At 45.3% G+C, this 19163-nt stretch overlaps 1 protein-coding gene across 2 annotated transcripts in view; it reads left to right on the top strand.

The window, feature by feature from the left end:
- oat (ornithine aminotransferase) overlaps positions 1 to 19163 on the top strand; it is a 36305-nt gene continuing 17142 nt past the window's right edge. For both annotated transcript variants that reach the window (XR_004566452.1, XM_034193740.1), the window contains exons 1-5: positions 1 to 141; positions 11903 to 12134; positions 12252 to 12476; positions 12570 to 12665; positions 18122 to 18249. Coding sequence is in view for 1 of the 2 variants with exons in the window: in XM_034193740.1 (XP_034049631.1) it covers positions 11903 to 12134; positions 12252 to 12476; positions 12570 to 12665; positions 18122 to 18249 (681 nt within the window). In the remaining variant the exon portion in view is untranslated. The remainder of the gene's footprint in view (positions 142 to 11902; positions 12135 to 12251; positions 12477 to 12569; positions 12666 to 18121; positions 18250 to 19163) is intronic.

The following is a 19163-nucleotide window of genomic DNA, read 5'->3' as shown; positions in this document are numbered from 1 at the left end:
TTGCACCATCGCAGAGGCGTGTCTGTGACGTCAGCACCACGAGGCGCTCTCCTGTAAAATGATAATCTCACTCGCAGACGGTCACCAGGCTTCATTCATCACTTGGACTTGAAGATCGCCAAATAGCTTCATTTATCGCAGGTGATATCTCTTTTCGCTTTCGTATCACCGCTGTACATTTGAGAATGATGGTGTGATAATTTTCCGAGTCACTTTAAGAAAGCAAAACAGAAAGCAGACACCTGGTAACGTTAGCTAGGCTGTCGAAAAGCGACGCTAGCCTTTGAATAAACCGCAGGTGTTATGCTACATTGGGAGACCTGTCACATTGTGTGACCCGATGCGCAAATGGCGTAAACTAAATACTCGACAAAACGTGCAGCAGTTATGCAAACTATGATTATTTTTTGTTTCCCTACCTTTGCAAATTGAACCACCATTATTTTCGAATTTTTGTGTTATGTGTCTTACTTTATCTTACGACTTTAAAGGAACTATGCAAGCATCATTAAAATGTTGTGTGAAGGGGGAAACGCATTCGGAAAATTTCCTGAACTGCCACGTCTTTAAACAAACAAACAAAAATGCCCCATCAAAATACAGGATATGCTATAACGTGACGTAGTTTCTTATTGAATTTTATAGAGATCAGTGTCATGTTCAGATAGTATGACGTAGAATATATTTTTGTTTGGTTTGCTGGGATTATTACTGACTAAGGCCTGCTGGTAAGTAATACATTTGCTCTTAATTTAGCTCCAGCCTTCATGTGAAGTAGGAGGGCCTGGGAGGCAGTTCCTCAGCAACCTATCATCATCCAACTCTGTGTTAGATGGTGACCAGATGAGAAATCGGTAACACGTGGCAGCTGCCCTTGACATAATTTTTGTCCAGGTGCTGCATGTTTGCCAAGTGTGTTTACTCTCACTGGAGTAATTTATTATCCAAAGTCAAATACCAAGTTATAAAAAATAGAAAATAGAACATTGCAGTAGTCCAATCTAGAAGAGATAAATGCATGGATCAGGGTCTCAACATCAGCCATAGACAGGATGGGACGAATCTTCGCTATATTTCACAGGTGGAAGAAAGCAGTCCTAGTAATATTTCTAATGTGGAGGCCAAAGGACAACGAAGGATCAAAAATTACCCCAAGGTTCCTCACTTTGTCAGTGTGATGTATGACACATGAGCCGAGGCTGAGTGTTAACTGATCAAATTGATGCTGATGTCTCACTGGACCAAGAACCATCATTTCAGTCTTATCAGAGTTTAAAAGTAGGAAGTTTCTAGACATCCAACTTCTCACTGTTGCAAGGCAATCTTCTAAGGATTTTATGTGAACGAGATTACCGCAATATGTGCCCAAGGGGTGCTATACGAAAAGGGAGAAAAGCAGGGGGCCTAAGACAGACCCCTGTGGAACCCCAAATTTCATGTCACTAAGGTTAGAGGTAGTGTTACTGTTGTGAAAGTGTAGGAACACGGACCCACAACAGGGGGCGCAAATGAACGGACAATGGAGAAGGTAAATAACAAGTTTTACTGTTGTGAAACGAGCACAACCAATACAACAATCAACAATTTGGGGTTAAGCCGAATTCTGCTGGTGTCGTGTGGGCAGGCTCGAAGGTAGGAGACGTCCGTCCAAGTCGAACCGGAACCACCCAGATCTCCTCTGCCACCGAACCCTGGAAGTACTGGAACCGCCAAGTCCCGAATTCCCAGGTGGCCACTGCCTCCGCTCGTCGGATCCGGTACTGCTGGCAAGAGAGAGCAACAAACACACAGGTGTGGATGCGGCTGCACCCAGTAACACGGAGAGGGGAGAAGCCGCCTCCACCTCTCGTCACAATAAAGCAGGAAGGTGAGTACTTATCCAAGCAATCGGCTTTCGGTAGTCAGCTGTCCTGAAAGGTTTAACAAGTATTATCAGATAACACAGAATATGCTGCAGAGAAGGTTACCTCTATCTCAAGGCGATATCTCGGCACTGAGGTGAAGACGCCGTCCTGCTGATATACCTCCGTGCTGAGTGGAACAGCTGTGTCCAGTGATGGGTGACAGCTGTCACCCTGGCTGCTCTCGTGAGGCGGCAGCGCCTTCTGGTGCCTGGAGCCCGCACTCCAGGCAGGGCGCCCTCTGGTGGTGGTGGGCCAGCAGTACCTCCTCTTCAGCGGCCCACACAACAGGACCCCCCCCTCAACGGGCGCCTCCTGGCGCACGACCGGGCTTGTCCGGATGGCGACGGTAGAAGTCGGCCAGGAGGGCCGGGTCCAGGATGAAGCCCCTCTTCACCCAGGAGCGTTCTTCGGGACCGTACCCCTCCCAGTCCACCAGGTACTGAAAACCCCGGCCCATTCGACGGACGTCGAGGAGCCGGCGCACAGTCCAAGCCGGTTCCCCGTCGATGATCCGGGCAGGAGGTGGTGCCGGACCCGGGGTGCAGAGGGGTGAGGTGTGATGGGGTTTTATCCGGGAAACATGAAATACTGGATGGATCCGCAGTGAGGCCGGGAGCTGAAGCCTCACTGCGGCGGGATTGATGACTTTAAGGATCTTGAAGGGTCCGATGTATCGTTCCTGGAGTTTTGGGGAGTCCACTTGCAGAGGAATGTCCTTGGTGGACAACCACACTTCCTGCCCAGGACGATACGTGGGGGCCGGGGCCCGCCGCCGGTCTGCATGTGTCTTCGCCCTCGTCCGGGCCTTCAACAAAGCAGAACGGGCGGCACGCCACACCCGACGGCACTTCCGTAGGTGGGCCTGGACCGAGGGCACACCGACCTCTCCCTCAACCACCGGAAACAAGGGGGGCTGATACCCCAAGCACACCTCAAAAGGGGAGAGGCCGGTGGCTGACGACACTTGACTGTTGTGGGCGTACTCGATCCAGGCCAGGTGGGTACTCCAGGCCGTCGGGTGCGCGGCTGTCACACAGCGTAGTGTCTGCTCCAGTTCTTGGTTGGCCCGCTCTGCTTGCCCGTTGGTCTGGGGGTGATACCCGGACGAGAGGCTGACCGTAGCCCCCAGTTCCCGGCAGAAGCTCCTCCAAACGTGCGAGGAAAACTGGGGACCACGATCGGAGACGATGTCTGATGGTATCCCATGCAGACGGACGACGTGGTGGACCAAGAGGTCCGCCGTCTCCTGGGCCGTTGGTAGCTTCGGGAGGGCCACAAAGTGGGCCGCCATGGAGAAACGGTCCACTATCGTGAAGACGACAGTGTTTCCCTTGCACGGCGGGAGACCCGTGACAAAGTCCAGGCCGATGTGGGACCAGGGGCGATGTGGAACGGGCAGCGGCTGTAGCAGCCCTGAGGTCTTTCGATGGTCGGCCTTGCCCCTGGCGCAGGTGGTACAGGCCTGGACGTAGTCCCGGACGTCGGCCTCCAGGGACACCCACCAGAAGCGCTGTCGGACGACTGCCACGGTCCTTCGCACCCCAGGGTGACAGGAGAGCTTAGAACCGTGACAGAAGTCCAGCACTGCAGCTCTGGCTTCCGGTGGGACGTAGAGTCTGTTCTTTGGTCCGGTTCCGGGGTCCGGGTCTCGGGTCAGGGCCTCCCGGACGGTCTTCTCCACGTCCCAGGTGAGGGTGGCCACGATAGCGGACTCCGGGATGATGGGATCCGGGGGATCCGATGGTTCCGTTTTGACTTCGTCTTCGTGTACCCGGGACAATGCATCCGATCTCTGATTCCTGGTCCCGGGACGGTAGGTAATCCGGAAGTCAAAACGGCCAAAGAACAGTGACCAGCGGGCTTGCCTGGGGTTCAGCCGCTTGGCGGTCCTGATGTACTCCAGGTTCCGATGGTCAGTGAAAACCGTGAATGGCACGGATGTTCCCTCCAACAGATGTCTCCACTCTTCGAGGGCCTCTTTCACCGCAAGGAGTTCTCGATTGCCGACGTCATAGTTCCGTTCGGCCGGGGTCAACCTGCGGGAAAAATAGGCACACGGGTGAAGGACCTTATCGGTCTTCCCGCTCTGGGAGAGCACCGCTCCTATCCCTGAGTCCGAGGCGTCCACTTCAACCACTAACTGGCGGCTAGGATCGGGCTGCACCAGAACGGGTGCAGACGAGAAGCGCCGTTTCAACTCCCTGAACGCGGCATCGCACCGATCCGACCAGGTGAAGGGGACTTTTGGTGAGGTCAGGGCTGTCAGGGGGCTAACTACCTGACTGTAGCCCTTAATGAACCTCCTGTAGAAATTAGCAAAGCCGAGGAACTGTTGCAGCTTCCTACGGCTTGTGGGTTGGGACCAGTCTCTCACCGCTGCCACCTAGGCCGGATCAGGAGCAACGGAGTTGGAGGAGATTATGAACCCCAAGAAGGACAAAGACGTGCGGTGGAACTCACACTTCTCGCCCTTCACAAACAGGCGGTTCTCCAACAACCGCTGTAGGACCTGACGGACATGCCGGACATGAGTCTCAGGATCCGGGGAAAAGATGAGTATATCGTCCAGATACACGAAGACGAACCGGTGAAGGAAGTCCCGCAAGACATCGTTTACCAAAGCTTGGAAAGTCGCGGGAGCATTAGTGAGACCGAACGGCATGACCAGGTACTCAAAATGACCTAACGGGGTGTTAAATGCCGTCTTCCACTCGTCTCCCTTCCGGATCCGAACCAGATGGTACGCATTCCTAAGATCAAGCTTGGTGAAGATCCTGGCTCCATGCAAGGGGGTGAACACTGAATCCAATAAGGGCAACGGGTATCGGTTGCGAACCGTGATTTCGTTCAACCCCCTGTAATCAATGCATGGACGAAGCCCGCCATCTTTTTTACCCACAAAAAAGAAACCAGCACCCATCGGAGAGGTGGAATTCCGGATCAACCCGGCAGCTAATGAGTCCCGGATGTAGGTCTCCATTGATTCGCGCTCCGGCCGTGAGAGGTTGTACAGCCTACTGGACGGGAACTCACTGCCTGGCACCAAATCAATGGCACAATCATACGGGCGGTGAGGAGGAAGCGTGAGAGCCAGATCCTTGCTGAACACGTCCGCAAGACCGTGGTACTCCGCCGGCACCGTCCTCAGATTGGTCGGGACTCTGACCTCCTCCTTAGCTTGGGAGCCGGGAGGAACCGAGGAACCTAGACACTCCCGATGGCAGGTCTCGCTCCACTGCACCACTACCCCGGACGGCCAATCGATCCGGGGATTGTGCTTCAACATCCAGGGAAAACCCAGAACCACACGGGAGGTGGCCTGAGTCACAAAGAACTCGATCACCTCCCGGTGGTTACCTGACACCACCAGAGTTACTGGTGGTGTCTTATGCGTGATCGGCGGGAGTAGGGAGCCATCTAGTGCCCAAACCTGTACAGGCGAGGTAAGAGCCACCAGAGGGAGCCCTATCTCCCTGGCCCATCTACTGTCTAGCAGATTCCCCTCAGAGCCCGTGTCCACCAGTGCTGGGGCCTTCAGGGTTGAATCCTCATACAGGATCGTGACTGGGAGTCGTGTGGCAATGTGGGTGTGTCCCACGTGAATGTTTCGGCCCACCCCAGGCCCAGTCTCTAGGGGCGGGGCGTTGGAGTTTAACCGCTCGGGGCAGTCGTTTGCAAGATGCTCAATCGAGCCACAAACAAAACAAGCTCCGTGGACCCGCCTCCTTTGTGCTCCAGGTGCCCTAAATGTTGCCCTGCTCGTGTCCATAGCTTCGTCAGCAGGGGGAGCCGTAGCCGCACGGAGCACAGGAACAGGGGAGCGTGGGGAGGGCGGAGCTGGGTCGGAACCGGAAGGGAGAGGGACGACGCGTGCCTGGCCACGCCCTTCGCCTCGTTCCCGACTGCGTTCTTCTAACCGGTTGTCGAGTCGTATGACTAGATGGATGAGCCCATCTAAATCCAGCGGTTCGTCCTTCGCCACCAGGTGCTCTTTTAGGACCAGTGACAGTCCGTTTACAAAGGCGGCGCGGAGGGCAGTGCTATTCCAGCCGGACCTCGCAGCCGCGATGCGGAAGGCGACTGCATAGGCAGCTGCGCTCCGACGCCCCTGTCTCATTGACAGTAGCACGGTTGAAGCGGTCTCTCCTCTATTGGGGTGATCGAACACCGTTCTGAGCTCCCGCACAAACCCATCGTACGTATGAAGGAGCCGTGAGTTCTGCTCCCAGAGCGCTGTAGCCCAAGCGCGTGCTTCCCCGCGAAGCAGGTTGATTACATAAGCTACTTTGCTAGCGTCAGTCGCGTACATCACGGGACGCTGTGCGAAGACGAGCGAACACTGCATAAGGAAATCCGCGCACGTCTCCACACAGCCTCCGTACGGTTCTGGAGGGCTTATGTATGCTTCTGGGGACGGAGGGAGGGGCCGTTGAACGACCAGTGGAACGTCACTATTACGCGCAGGGTCCTCGGGAGGGAGAGCTGCAGCGGCGCCCGGAGGGCGCGCTTCCACTTGTGCGGCGACAGCCTCCACCCTGCGGTTTAGGAGAACGTTCTGCTCGGTCATTAAATCCATCCGAGTGGTGAAAGCGGTGAGGATCCGCTGCAACTCACCGATTACCCCTCCCGAAGACGCCGACGCGCCCTGTTCTTCCATTGGCCGTTCAACAGCCGGTTGACGCCCCTCGGGATCCATGACGCTGGCCGAGATATCCTGTTGTGAAAGTGTAGGAACACGGACCCACAACAGGGGGCGCAAATGAACGGACAATGGAGAAGGTAAATAACAAGTTTTACTGTTGTGAAACGAGCACAACCAATACAACAATCAACAATTTGGGGTTAAGCCGAATTCTGCTGGTGTCGTGTGGGCAGGCTCGAAGGTAGGAGACGTCCGTCCAAGTCGAACCGGAACCACCCAGATCTCTTCTGCCACCGAACCCTGGAAGTACTGGAACCGCCAAGTCCCGAATTCCCAGGTGGCCACTGCCTCCGCTCGTCGGATCCGGTACTGCTGGCAAGAGAGAGCAACAAACACACAGGTGTGGATGCGGCTGCACCCAGTAACACGGAGAGGGGAGAAGCCGCCTCCACCTCTCGTCACAATAAAGCAGGAAGGTGAGTACTTATCCAAGCAATCGGCTTTCGGTAGTCAGCTGTCCTGAAAGGTTTAACAAGTATTATCAGATAACACAGAATATGCTGCAGAGAAGGTTACCTCTATCTCAAGGCGATATCTCGGCACTGAGGTGGAGACGCCGTCCTGCTGATATACCTCCGTGCTGAGTGGAACAGCTGTGTCCAGTGATGGGTGACAACTGTCACCCTGGCTGCTCTCGTGAGGCGGCAGCGCCTTCTGGTGCCTGGAGCCCGCACTCCAGGCAGGGCGCCCTCTGGTGGTGGTGGGCCAGCAGTACCTCCTCTTCAGCGGCCCACACAACAGTTACTGTACAAAACACAGTGAGAACGACTGGTCAAGTATGACGTCAGCCATGCAAGGGCACTCCCAGTAATCCCAAAATGATTTTCCAGCCTATCAAGTAGAATATGATGATCCACTGTATCAAAACAGCACTGAGATCTAACAGCAACAGTTGAATGGTTTGTTCCAACTTTCACCAAATTAAATATTCGTTCCATTGAAAGAATGTAAAAAAAAAAACATTAATCTAAAATAGATCCTTGTCATTTGATATTTTATTTATTTATAAATAACAGAAATGGGACTTACATTGTGGTGTTCCACTGCTGCTAAAGTCCAAATTGTAATGTGTAGTCCATTGATGCTGTGCACTGACTTCGGACTTCCATTTAAAAAAAAGACTTTGTGTAGTTCCTCAGTCCAGCCACATATCACATCAGCATTTCGTGTGAACAGGTCTTCATGCATCCAGACAGCTCACAGCAGAGTGGATTTTGTGTGTGGGTTACGAGAATTAACAACGTCAGTTAGCTCAATCAAATCATCGTGTCGTTGTCCCCCGCGTGCGCGTGCACACACATGCGCAAACGGGTCCGTCGACTGTGTATGTCCTCAGTGCAGCGAAAAAAAAATCACGTCAGAAATGAGTCCAGCTTTTCATTTTTGCTTCCTGCTAACAGCCTCCAGACAGCACGGTGGATGTGGTGTGTGTGTCTTGCAAGAATTAGCAGTGTGAGTTAGCTCGATCAAATTATGTCTCGGAAGAGTCGTTGTCCTCCATGCGTATACTACCAAAAAAACGCACGAGGACGTACACGCGTGTGCGATCACGTGTGCGCATACGTGCACGAGGCCGTGTGTGCTTGTGTGCAGAGTGCAATGGTACCAAACGTATGGAACCAAATTTTTACTCTAAATGGAACCAAGCTGCACTCTAAATGCAATGCAACACAAATGGGACGAATAATCCATGTCATGTGACATACAAAGCACTAATCAAATGACACATCAGTGCATTTATTGTACTACAGAACTACCCTAGGTCCTGCATGGTAAATACCCAGGCAGACAACCAGTCCATCACCACCTTTTTAAAATGGCTCCCTTTGTGCTGCAGCTAGGTGAAATGCAGGCATCCCCTTGGCCTTTTACAGTTGCTGGTGTCCTTTGCTCTGAGGCACTTTTGTGCTTGATAATCCTGGAAGCACACCACACTGCCAGAATGTCGAAACTGATGCTCCCATTCAGTGCAAGCAGTAATGTCTCATTGGAGGCTCCCTGAATAACTGTTCACTTGACATAGTTCCATTAGTACTCAGCGGTCCTCTAGAGAGATATCATGCCAAAGATATCCACCTTTGGTCACTTGTGCACGATTGACAACTGTATATTTAGACAGGAAGCATCAAGACCCAAAAGACTTGGACCTTGTTTCTCTTAAGGTGCCCTGACACGAGCATGCTTTTGATTCATGCAACAGCACAACCTGTGTCATGGTGGAGATTAAACTCGTCTTTAACGGGTGCAGACAGGACGCGAGAGGGGAGTCGGTGCATGCTATTGTGCACAGAAAATTTTGAAATGTTCAAAAAATCTTTCACGCACAAATGTCGTGCTATGTGGCGCAATCTAATCTCCAGCACGACGTGCAGCTCATCAAGTGGAGTAAACAAGAAGTGAACAGAGCGAGTGGTGACGTCAACAGATCGCATCAGAGCGCAGCTCGTCTCAGCGACTATAACAAGAAGTTAAATCTGTTATAAACATACTTTAACAGCTGCACACAAGAAGGAAAAAACATGCAACTGTTTTATCAATCCATGACAATGTAAACAAGTCAAATAATTACCCTTTTAGACGGCTCAAAATGCTTTCTGCAGCTTGTTAGGTGCACGTGCGAACGGCTCCGGCTGCAGCCTCCTCTGTAGCCTCCTCTGTGATTCAGGAAGTGATTAGAGCTGTTTTCAATGGCCAATTTGCAGAAAAAAATAATTAATCAGCCATGAAATAATTATTTTGTATACGCAGCATCCAGCACAGAGTGTATGGCAGCTGGTAGAACAAAGAACGGCGTCCAGCTGTGAACACAGTGGGTGGGATCGTCACAACACAGGTCGTGCTGTTGCGTGAATCAAATTCATGCTCGTGTCAGGGCACCTTTACACATGTACTAGCTTCGCCAACACCTCTATCAGTGACCTCATGACTCATAAGCTCTACCCATATGTCTTGATCTGAAATACCAAGGTTCCAGATACAAGAATGTTGCTGGGGAGATGTTTATCACTTTTTTTTTTTTTTTAAGTGCTGGCTTTGACATAAATTAGGCTGGAATAGGTCCAACGGTTTTACCAGAAATCATGAAAATGGTTCCATTAACATGTCCAAGTTATGGATTTCTTGGCTCCAATCCTTTTTTTATGTTTCCTCCCCAAAATATTGTTTTCATTTTCAGATAATACTGTGAAGATTGGTTTGTTGAGAAATTCAGCTCACAAGTTGACCGATAAACAGACACTGGTGAAAGCATTTCTTCTTTCAAAGCTTTTGACATGCTTGTGAAAAGGTTAAATTTAAGTGTGCAAACAGTCGATTTGCATACGCTGCTAATGCAGTCAGTTGGTTAACGGGAAAGCCACTCGCAAGAATGATGCCAATCCCTAAGGTTTTGAACATATTTGGAACAGATAAGTTTTGCATACTTTTATCACCATTTGTAGACTAGCAGGAATTTTATTGGATCATGGTTGTGATACGTTTGAGCCTAAACTCAAATAGTTAATCACACTTTTGGTTGGCTTGTGGAAAGTGGTGGTACTAGATAAATAACATTTGCAAGACGCGTTTCGGGCCAATGAGGAATTTTCTGTTTCTGACTGAAGTTGGGCAGAACAGCCTGGAGTGTGTCTGCTGACGTGGCACAATGCTGTCTGTTTACTTTATGTAAACCCACAGCCTGCTAGCTCTGTTTTCCTTTTGTGCTAAATGTGAAAGAGAACTGTTGATCAGCAGATCTGCAGAACCTGTGCTGTGTGCAGGTTCACTGGCAGTGCATTAGTGTCTAGGCTGGACTTTGCCACAGTGGGGATTCTTTAAGGTACAGGTGTTTTGAAACGGGGGTCAGTTTTAGGCCAACTTCAGCCTTGACCACAATGGTCTTGTAGTGTTGAATTCTTTGATCCTCATTTTGAAAGACAGGTTGTGCAATTAAATACTGTTGAAAGAATTCAGATTTCATCAGTTAACCCATCAACAGAGCAACAGTGACCAAAAATTGTATTTTCCCGAGTATAAATCGGAATGGAATGTGTTACACTTTTTTCTGTATTATCAGGGACTTTATTATTACATTTTATTTTGTTTGGTGGCGTTGTTGTTGTTGTTGTTGTTATGAAACAGGTGTTTTTTGTATATTTGTCACAGGGACTTCCAAACTAGTTAAAAATAAATAAATGTGACTTATACTTCTGAAAATGCAGTAATTGTTTCTTTGGTGAAGCTAAATTACAGCTTCTCAAATGTACTGTATTTGTTGTGTTCCTGAGTTTTACATCATTACCTTCACCACCAGGGGCACACTCATACACATAGAGTGCCATACTGTATGCATTTCTTCATACTTAAATGAAGTCCAAGACACACTTAGTGACTTGGAAATGTTCATGTATCCATCTCCTGACTTATCTGAAGATAACTGGCAATAAAGCTGATTATTTACAGGTATTATACCAAAGTGGCCCATTACTTATGCAACTCATCATCTTGGCTTTTATATTTTTAATTAATTTATATCAAGTTGTATGGATTTGCTTTGAGTTTAAGGAAGATAACTTTAGATTTTTTTTTTATATTGAGAACCCTCATTTACTTTTTGTATTTGAAATGGCACAAACAAATTAAAAATATGAGATATCAAGGGGCCCAATACGTTACAGCAAATGAGCTCATGGAGGTGAACCAAAACACTGCTTGAGGCAGTGTCACATAAACCCAGACATCTGAGAAGGTTCTGCTGAGAATACTGGCGAAGGCAGGAGATCAGTGCTACACAAAGTTGTAATGAGCTTTGAAAAAGAGAAAAGAAGCATTATGGTGACCTAAGAGCTGTTCCAGTACTCTGTCAAAATTCAACTGCAGATAACCAGGCAGACGAGTCCCACTGCTACACTTACCAAAAGATAGAAAGTACAGATTGGTCTCCACGGCTCTCTTCATAGGGTTAGCAAAGAGAGAGAGAGATGCCTGAAGTGGTCAAATGTAGGTGTGGCACCGTTGTGCTCTCTCTGCACTTTTAATCAAGTTGTTGTTTTTGGCTAGTTTTCTTTGACCAAATGTTTCATTGGTGAACATAAAGAATTAAGAATTTCTTGAAGCCCAGTTGTAATATCTTAATCTCTTTTACCTAAATTATCCAAACAGTTCACATGTATGAGAGTGTGTGTGTGTGTGTGTGTGTGTGTGTGTGTTTATATATATATATATATATATAATATAATATAATATAATTTTTTTTTTTTTTGGTGGTTGTTTAAGAATTGGACGCAAATGGCAACTAAGTTCCTTCCCCTTCCTCCAGATGTTGCAACTTTTCACCATGAAATCAATTCTTGTCAACCTGAGCCGCAGAGTAGGCTGTGCTGCCCCTCTTCTCCATCGCAGTGTCCCCTCTGGCGCACGTGCGTCTTCCTCCGTGGTGTCCAAAACAAAGCTCGAACGTCCCCTCACTTCAGAGGAAGTCTACGCCCGTGAAGAAAAGTATGGCGCACACAACTACCATCCCCTCCCTGTGGCTTTGGAGAGGGGGAAGGGTGAGTACACACTCATATAGTCACTAGATTAGCAATGACTGTTGACTTTATATCATGTGACAGTTTTCCTCAGAATGGTAGAAATCACTTCTCAATTATTTTTCTTCCTCCCGCCAGGCATCCATGTGTGGGATGTGGAGGGTAATCGATATTATGACTTCCTGAGTGCTTACAGCGCAGTGAACCAGGGGCACTGCCATCCAAAGCTCATTGAAGCGCTCACCATCCAGGCCTCCAGGCTCACCCTGACCTCCAGAGCATTCTTCAACGACGTACTGGGTGCATACGAGGAGTACATCACGACCTTGTTTGGCTATGACAAAGTTTTGCCGATGAACACTGGTAAGAAATGCAGCAAATAACCAAGTGGTACTTGTTCAGAGATTTTTGTCATTGTGCGTCTTGACTGTTGGTTTCTTTTTGTGGCAAATTAAGGTGTCGAAGCTGGTGAGACCGCCTGCAAAGTTGCTCGTAAATGGGCTTACACTGTAAAAGGTGTTCCCAAAAACAAGGCCAAAATCATTTTTGCAGGTAAGTAACCCATCATACATATTGAGACTGTTGACTTTTGGAGTTTGTCTGTTATCATGTTGAGTATTTTTGAATAAATTTGGCTTGAAATTGACATTTCTCTAGTCCGGTAGTTCCCAAACGTTTTCTACAGGGACCCCCTGTAGATATATTTTCAAGCCACCCCCTGACTCTGGTGCTTTATTAACACGACACTGTTCATGATAAACTTTGCTTTCACTGAAGTGTGCAGTAACAAACAAATATTAAGGAAAACAGACCAGTAATTTTAATTTTTAAAGTGAGGACATTTTTACTTTAAGAGGAAATAAAAAAATAAAATACTTGTTTGCCTTGTACCCATTGCCACTAATGCTGTCAAGCCAGAGGTTCAACTCTTCCCACTCACGTATGTACATTTGCAATTGTTTTGACTTCTTTGACTGTGGTGGAGTTTTGGGTGTAGACATGCCAGGCAACCCATGACAGGACAAGAAAGGTGGGCACACGGAGATGGAGACATGAAAGTCTGAGGTCTGTCCACTGTACCTCGCGTTGTGTCCTCGCCACAGGACTCAACGCAAGGTACAGAGATGACATTGACAGCCCTTAATATTTCCTGTATTTTATTTTGTTTATTATTCAGTTTTGACAAGTGTGTGTAGGACATTTATGAAAATATGGAACAGTTTGCGTCCCGTGTTGATTCAATATGAGACGCAACAATTAATTGTCAGATAAAGGACAATTCTGTATTTTAAGGGACAGGTGGCAACTCTGTATGACACACATGTATAAAACTTTTGTTTTCAACATTGACTGGAATTTATTTTAAACATTGTAATTTTTACTAAACTGACTTCTTATTGAACAAAGTTAAGTGATGAATTTACAGTAGAAGTGACGTTCATCGAGTTTTTTTTTTTGTTTTCCTCACATACTTGTCAGTATTGTACTAGCAGTGCTCGGGGATCATCATAATCATCAGCGTTATCAGATAAAGCTGTTCAAAAACCTCCAAAATGCACAGAAAAATCAGGGCTGTGAAGATGCCGCAGTTCAGCGGATTTTGTGGGGGGAGTTTCGTGTTGTACTCTGCCGATGGTCTTTAATCGTGATAGTCACGAGTTAAGAAAATGGCTATCGCACAGCGTTCTTTTTTATGACATCATACAAGTTTTTTTTTTTTTTTTTTTATCCGCAGACAAGTGTCCACAGAACGCCACAGAGTAAACTGCTTATCTCAAAGCATGGCTGTTGTGATAGTTGTCGTAAAGCGGGACTGGTTGGTTACTATGGCTACACTGTCATCTGTGTTGTTCCGTGTCTGCTGCATGCGCTGCTTCTGTTGTGTCTAATTAAAGATGCTGTTCTTAAGCTAAAAGTAGCGTGTGGGCATTGCATACTTTTACAGCTATCAAATTTTTAAAATAATTATTTTGCAACATGTCTGTCACAGAGGGAGGACAACGACAAAGACTATCAAAAGTTGTATTAGGAATCAAGAATCCATGCAATTGGCGTTGGCTTGAATTTGAAGTAGTCTTCATGAACACATCTGAAATATAAAAGAAACGGGAAAGCGTCCTGCATCTTGTGCCATCAGGAAATACGGTAAGAGTTTTTCTCTCCCTGAAAAATGGACATTGTGCTGTTCAAACAGGATTTTACACAAGAATATAAGGGACTTTTTATGAATGTAGACTTTTTCATTGGAAAAAAGACACTGTGGCTTTTAATGGATTTACAGTCATTCACACAAGAATCTTAAGTGTTTTTTTTTTTTTTTTTTTACTATAAGATATGTTGATACTTTACCATGACTTTCAAAATATTGTACAAGCTTTAGCTGTGGTTTTTGAAATGCTTTAAGTCTTTTCAGTCTTCATGAATTTCATGTAGTTTAATTGTTCTGTGTTAATGCATAATTGGTTGCAATTAAATGGAAAATCATTCCAGGTCCTACTTCCATGTCATATTCTGTTATTTCAACATTATCATTGACCTTTTAAATGAAAGGTTGAATCTAGGATCATTTAAATATGTGCTTCTTTTGATTTTTTTTTTTTTCTCCTTCTTCCAGGAGATGCTGAAAATGTATCTTTAGATACAAAATTTATTTGGCTTCTGGGCCCTGTGAGCAACCCAGTCTCATGGCAGGTCGTGGACTGGGGAACGAAAAGTACATTAATCTATGGGTTTGTGATGGGGGTCACGACAATGGGGCGCTTTTCGTAACGGGGCACAAATTCATTTCGTGACGGGGGCCATGAAATGTGGGATGAGGGGAGGTCTGGGGGAGTCATGGTTAACGTCGGGGGAGGGTACACACTTGCGCTATGGTTAGAATTAGGAGGGGAAGCTTATAAAAAAAAGTGTCATGAAACACGGGCGCAAACGTGACGGGGGCATGAAAAAAGTGACACCGGGCTGCTGTGAGACATATGTATGTTATTTATTTTTTCTGTCATGATTGCTGTGGTTCATAAAAAACAATTAAGCTGACACACAAAATCCTGGAGCAAATAGTCTGTAGTCCCTGCTGGCTGACTGCTTGAATTGTGGTTTCTGCCAGTCTGTCTCCTCTCACACTTTTGTGGAATTTTGTGGAACTTGGTACAAGTCTTTGTTATAGGTTGGTAATACGCATATTATTATATAGTTCAAGTTGGGCCATTTTTACCAGAGTTATCAATCAATCAATCAACTTTTTTCTTATATAGCGCCAAATCACAACAAACAGTTGCCCCAAGGCGCTCCTTGTTATGTTATGGCCGTTGATTAACAAATCTAGACACTGCCAGTTTCATGAGTTGGTGCCTGCATTCTGAAATCAACTCCTCACATATTTAGACTGGATTTTGTGAAAATTGGTACAAGTCCTTGAAATGTTATCGGAATGTAGCAAGCACTTGTACCAAAGCAGCATTTGCCAGCGGGAGAGATTGTGCTCTCAAAGCACTGTTTTTTCTTTTTGCAATAAACCAGATTTATTTCCTTTGCCACGCCCCCTACAGTACCCATTTTAGGAACCACTAGGCTAGTCAATTGTTCTGAAATAGGCATTAGACTTTTTATGACACAATCAATTTGTTTAAATGATGTTGACACAAACCACAGAGAAGCTGCCGTTAGATCATATGTAGAGCGTCAACAAACCATTAGCTGTGTCTTCACATTCTCATTATAAACTTTAATTCCTGCAACATACCGTTTGTCCAGATATGCGCATCAACTTTTGAGTTATCTCAAAAATGGTCAAAAGCCTCTCATTCAGTGAATAAAGATCCTACTCATTAGGAAAATCTTAACTTAATTTTCTTGTATTTACTATAAATTTTATTGTCACAGCTTTACTATTTGCTGTTTTTGTGTTTATTTGGATTTGACATTTTATTTTTTTAATTAAACTTTATTATTAATGATGCCTATTAAGATGATATCTTGCGATGACAGATATTTCATACGTTTGATCCTTTTCAGGGATAACATGCTACATTCACATGTTGACAGTGTGGAGCAGATATTCTGTTCTTTTCAATGGGAAGATGAGAGATTTCCTCCACTCCACTACACACACTGTAATATTACATACTTTTGAAATGGTAAATGAACTGCATTTATATAGCGCTTTTCCGTCTGCATCAGAAGCTCAAAGCGCTTTACGATAATGCCTCACAAACTAATTTTTTTCAGATTTTATACCCACCATAGTAATGCAGACAAACAGAATGCTGATTTGTTTTAACAATGGCGAAAGATGAACAGTAAGCTAAAAAACGTTAGTTTGGAAACAGTTTTACAGTACGGCAAATAAACAGTGCATAAAGTTGGAATTTTAATGAATAGTCAGTCAAATATATTGTACAGAATGCAGTTGTATTTTTTTTTTTAAAGTAAATTTTCCATCTCATTAACACTGCAAAATGACAAAATACACCTGACAAAATACAATGGGATATTTTCTATCAACATGTGAATGTAACATTTTTACGTTACGATAGACATCATTATTCTGACTGCCCTGCCGTCAGTTGAACTTTATAAACTCGTACAAGTTCATAGTGCCACTCTAGATAACGTGGGTTATTATTATTGCCAAATGTTAATTTGGTTGTTTATCTTACAAAATATTATTGACAGAGTTAAGAGCTAATGCCAGCTCCTGCTGGATGTTGACTGAACATTACACACTGTAGTGTTTAACTGCATTGCTTGACACTAATGCGTTGTCAGTGGGGATCCACAGGCTCTAGATTGGGTAATGTTTATAAAATAGGTAGCTGACATTTTTCAAGGGTGGTAATACATTATGTAAAGTTTCTGTAATGAGTTGGAATGGCGTGTGAGTCCAGAATGTGTTTCGAACCTTAGACCTCAATAGTTTTTAGAGGAAGAACTCAACCCTTTTATTTCCTGTTAATTATGTCTTTTTTTTTAAAGTCTTAATTTACTATCTTAATGTATTTATGTGTGCGGGTTGCTCAGAAGAATGAAAATCAAGCCAGAGCTTTTTGTCTTTTCTGCATTCCGCCCCAAGCAGATTAGCAGGTTACCTAAAATTGCTCATTTCTCCCAAAATATTTGTTCTATCAACGTTCCATTTTCGCAGCATTGAGTCTTGACCCAAAATACATAAGCATACCAAATGGCAAATGCCAGCTCTCCGTTGTTTCTGTGTGATCAAAGCCATACGCATGCATGCACACAGAGGCCACTCGGCTATTATAAAACAAATGCAGTTGAGAATAAGCAATACGCTGTAGGGGTTTTCTTTAATTTGCAGAAAGCATTTGATACTATAGATCACACTTTACTATTGGATATATTACATATATTATGTCCATATTGGTGGGATAAATTCTGAATTTTTGAGGATTACATGTGGGATGACCCAGGGTTCAGTCCTTGGGCCGTTGTTTCTGTTGTATATTAATGGTATACGTTTAGGTTCTAAGTCTGAGTTGTATTTTGTTTGCCGTTGATAGGACTGTGTTTTGTAGTGGGGATCATTTGGGACAGCTCTTGGACATGGAGAGGGAACTACTGAATTTCAAACAGTAGTTTGATTCAAACAAATTATTGCTTCATCTTGGTAAAACAGTGTATTATGTTCGAAAATAAGCTCAGGAATTTCAGTAGAAATTTTTTATTGAATGATGCAGAAATTGTAACAGAAACCAAATATCTTAGTCATTGATGATAAATTAAGCTGGAAAACATAAACTATGTTAAATCTAAAATCTCAAAAGCCATCGCAATTCTGTATAAAGCACAAGACTTCCTCTCCCAGATGCTTTATGTTGGCCAGACACACTGGACAGAACCATCTATCAGTTAATGTGCCAGTCCCATCAATGTGTTGTACACTGGGTAAACTGATTACTGAGCCCAAAGAAATCTGATTTTATTTTGTGTCAATAAAAGTCGTGATCAACATGGTGTGATTGTTTTTATTTATTTTTTTCCTTTTTTAGATGGAAACTTCTGGGGCCGCACCCTGGCTGCCGTCTCAAGCTCCAGTGACCCCAGTTGTTACGAAGGTTTTGGTCCCTACATGCCAGGTTTTGAGCTTATCCCATACAATGACATTCCTGCACTGGAGGTACGGGTTTTTGTTGTACTCTATTCAAGGCTTGTAATAAGTGTCATTATATCACAAAAGTGCATCAGCCGATGAGGGCTGACTGGTTCTTCAACAAACGGGACGAGTCTGAAGCGCTCTATCAAAACTGAGCTTCTAATAAGGTGCATCAACTAATTGGCCAAATGTTGCGGTGTATACAAATTAACCAGAAAAATTAGTCAGTAAAATCAAACTAAACCAAAGGTTTTGGGTAATGTAATGGTGTGTAACAATATCTTTACAAGGGCTCTTTGTTGGGCATAGAACAATCCTCAGATTTTACAGCAGTAACAGATACACAATGTTAGCAGTCTGCCTCCACTGTGAATTTCATCGCATATGTATTTATTTTTTATTCAGTTGAATATAGGTTGAAGAGGATTTGCAAATCATTGTATTCTGTTTTTATTTACATTTTACACAACGTCCCAACTTCATTGGAATTGGGGTTGTATATTTTCTCTTTAACATTTGATAGTAGCTGCACCTTTCTAAAACTTGACTGATTTCGACTGTCTGTCATTATCCATTTGTTTCTGAGAGGGGAAAAAGGGTAAAAACTTCCAAGCATTTTATAGTTTTTTGCAGCTATTTATGGAAAGATTTAGGGAATAACCCCCTTGCGTCTGATTTGTGAACGTTGATGCTGGATTTTACGGTTGCAAATTGAGTTTGAGTAGCAAATTGAGTTGCAAATTGAGTAGCGACGCATTAGTGGGTTATTCCCATTCTAATCCAATTCAGCGTTTGCACGGTTAATTTTTCTATAAGTAATTCGGTCGGCGAATTATTTTGAAAGTGTGTGGTTGGCTTGTCAAAGCCTACCGTTGCACCAGCGTCTTCATGCCAAACTAAAAATTTTGTGAGCAGACCCACAGATTTCTCCATCTCGT

This window comes from Thalassophryne amazonica, chromosome 18 (genome assembly GCF_902500255.1).
Source record: "Thalassophryne amazonica chromosome 18, fThaAma1.1, whole genome shotgun sequence".
Classification (NCBI taxonomy): Eukaryota; Metazoa; Chordata; class Actinopteri; order Batrachoidiformes; family Batrachoididae; genus Thalassophryne; species Thalassophryne amazonica.
This window is presented reverse-complemented; position numbering and strand designations above follow the sequence as displayed.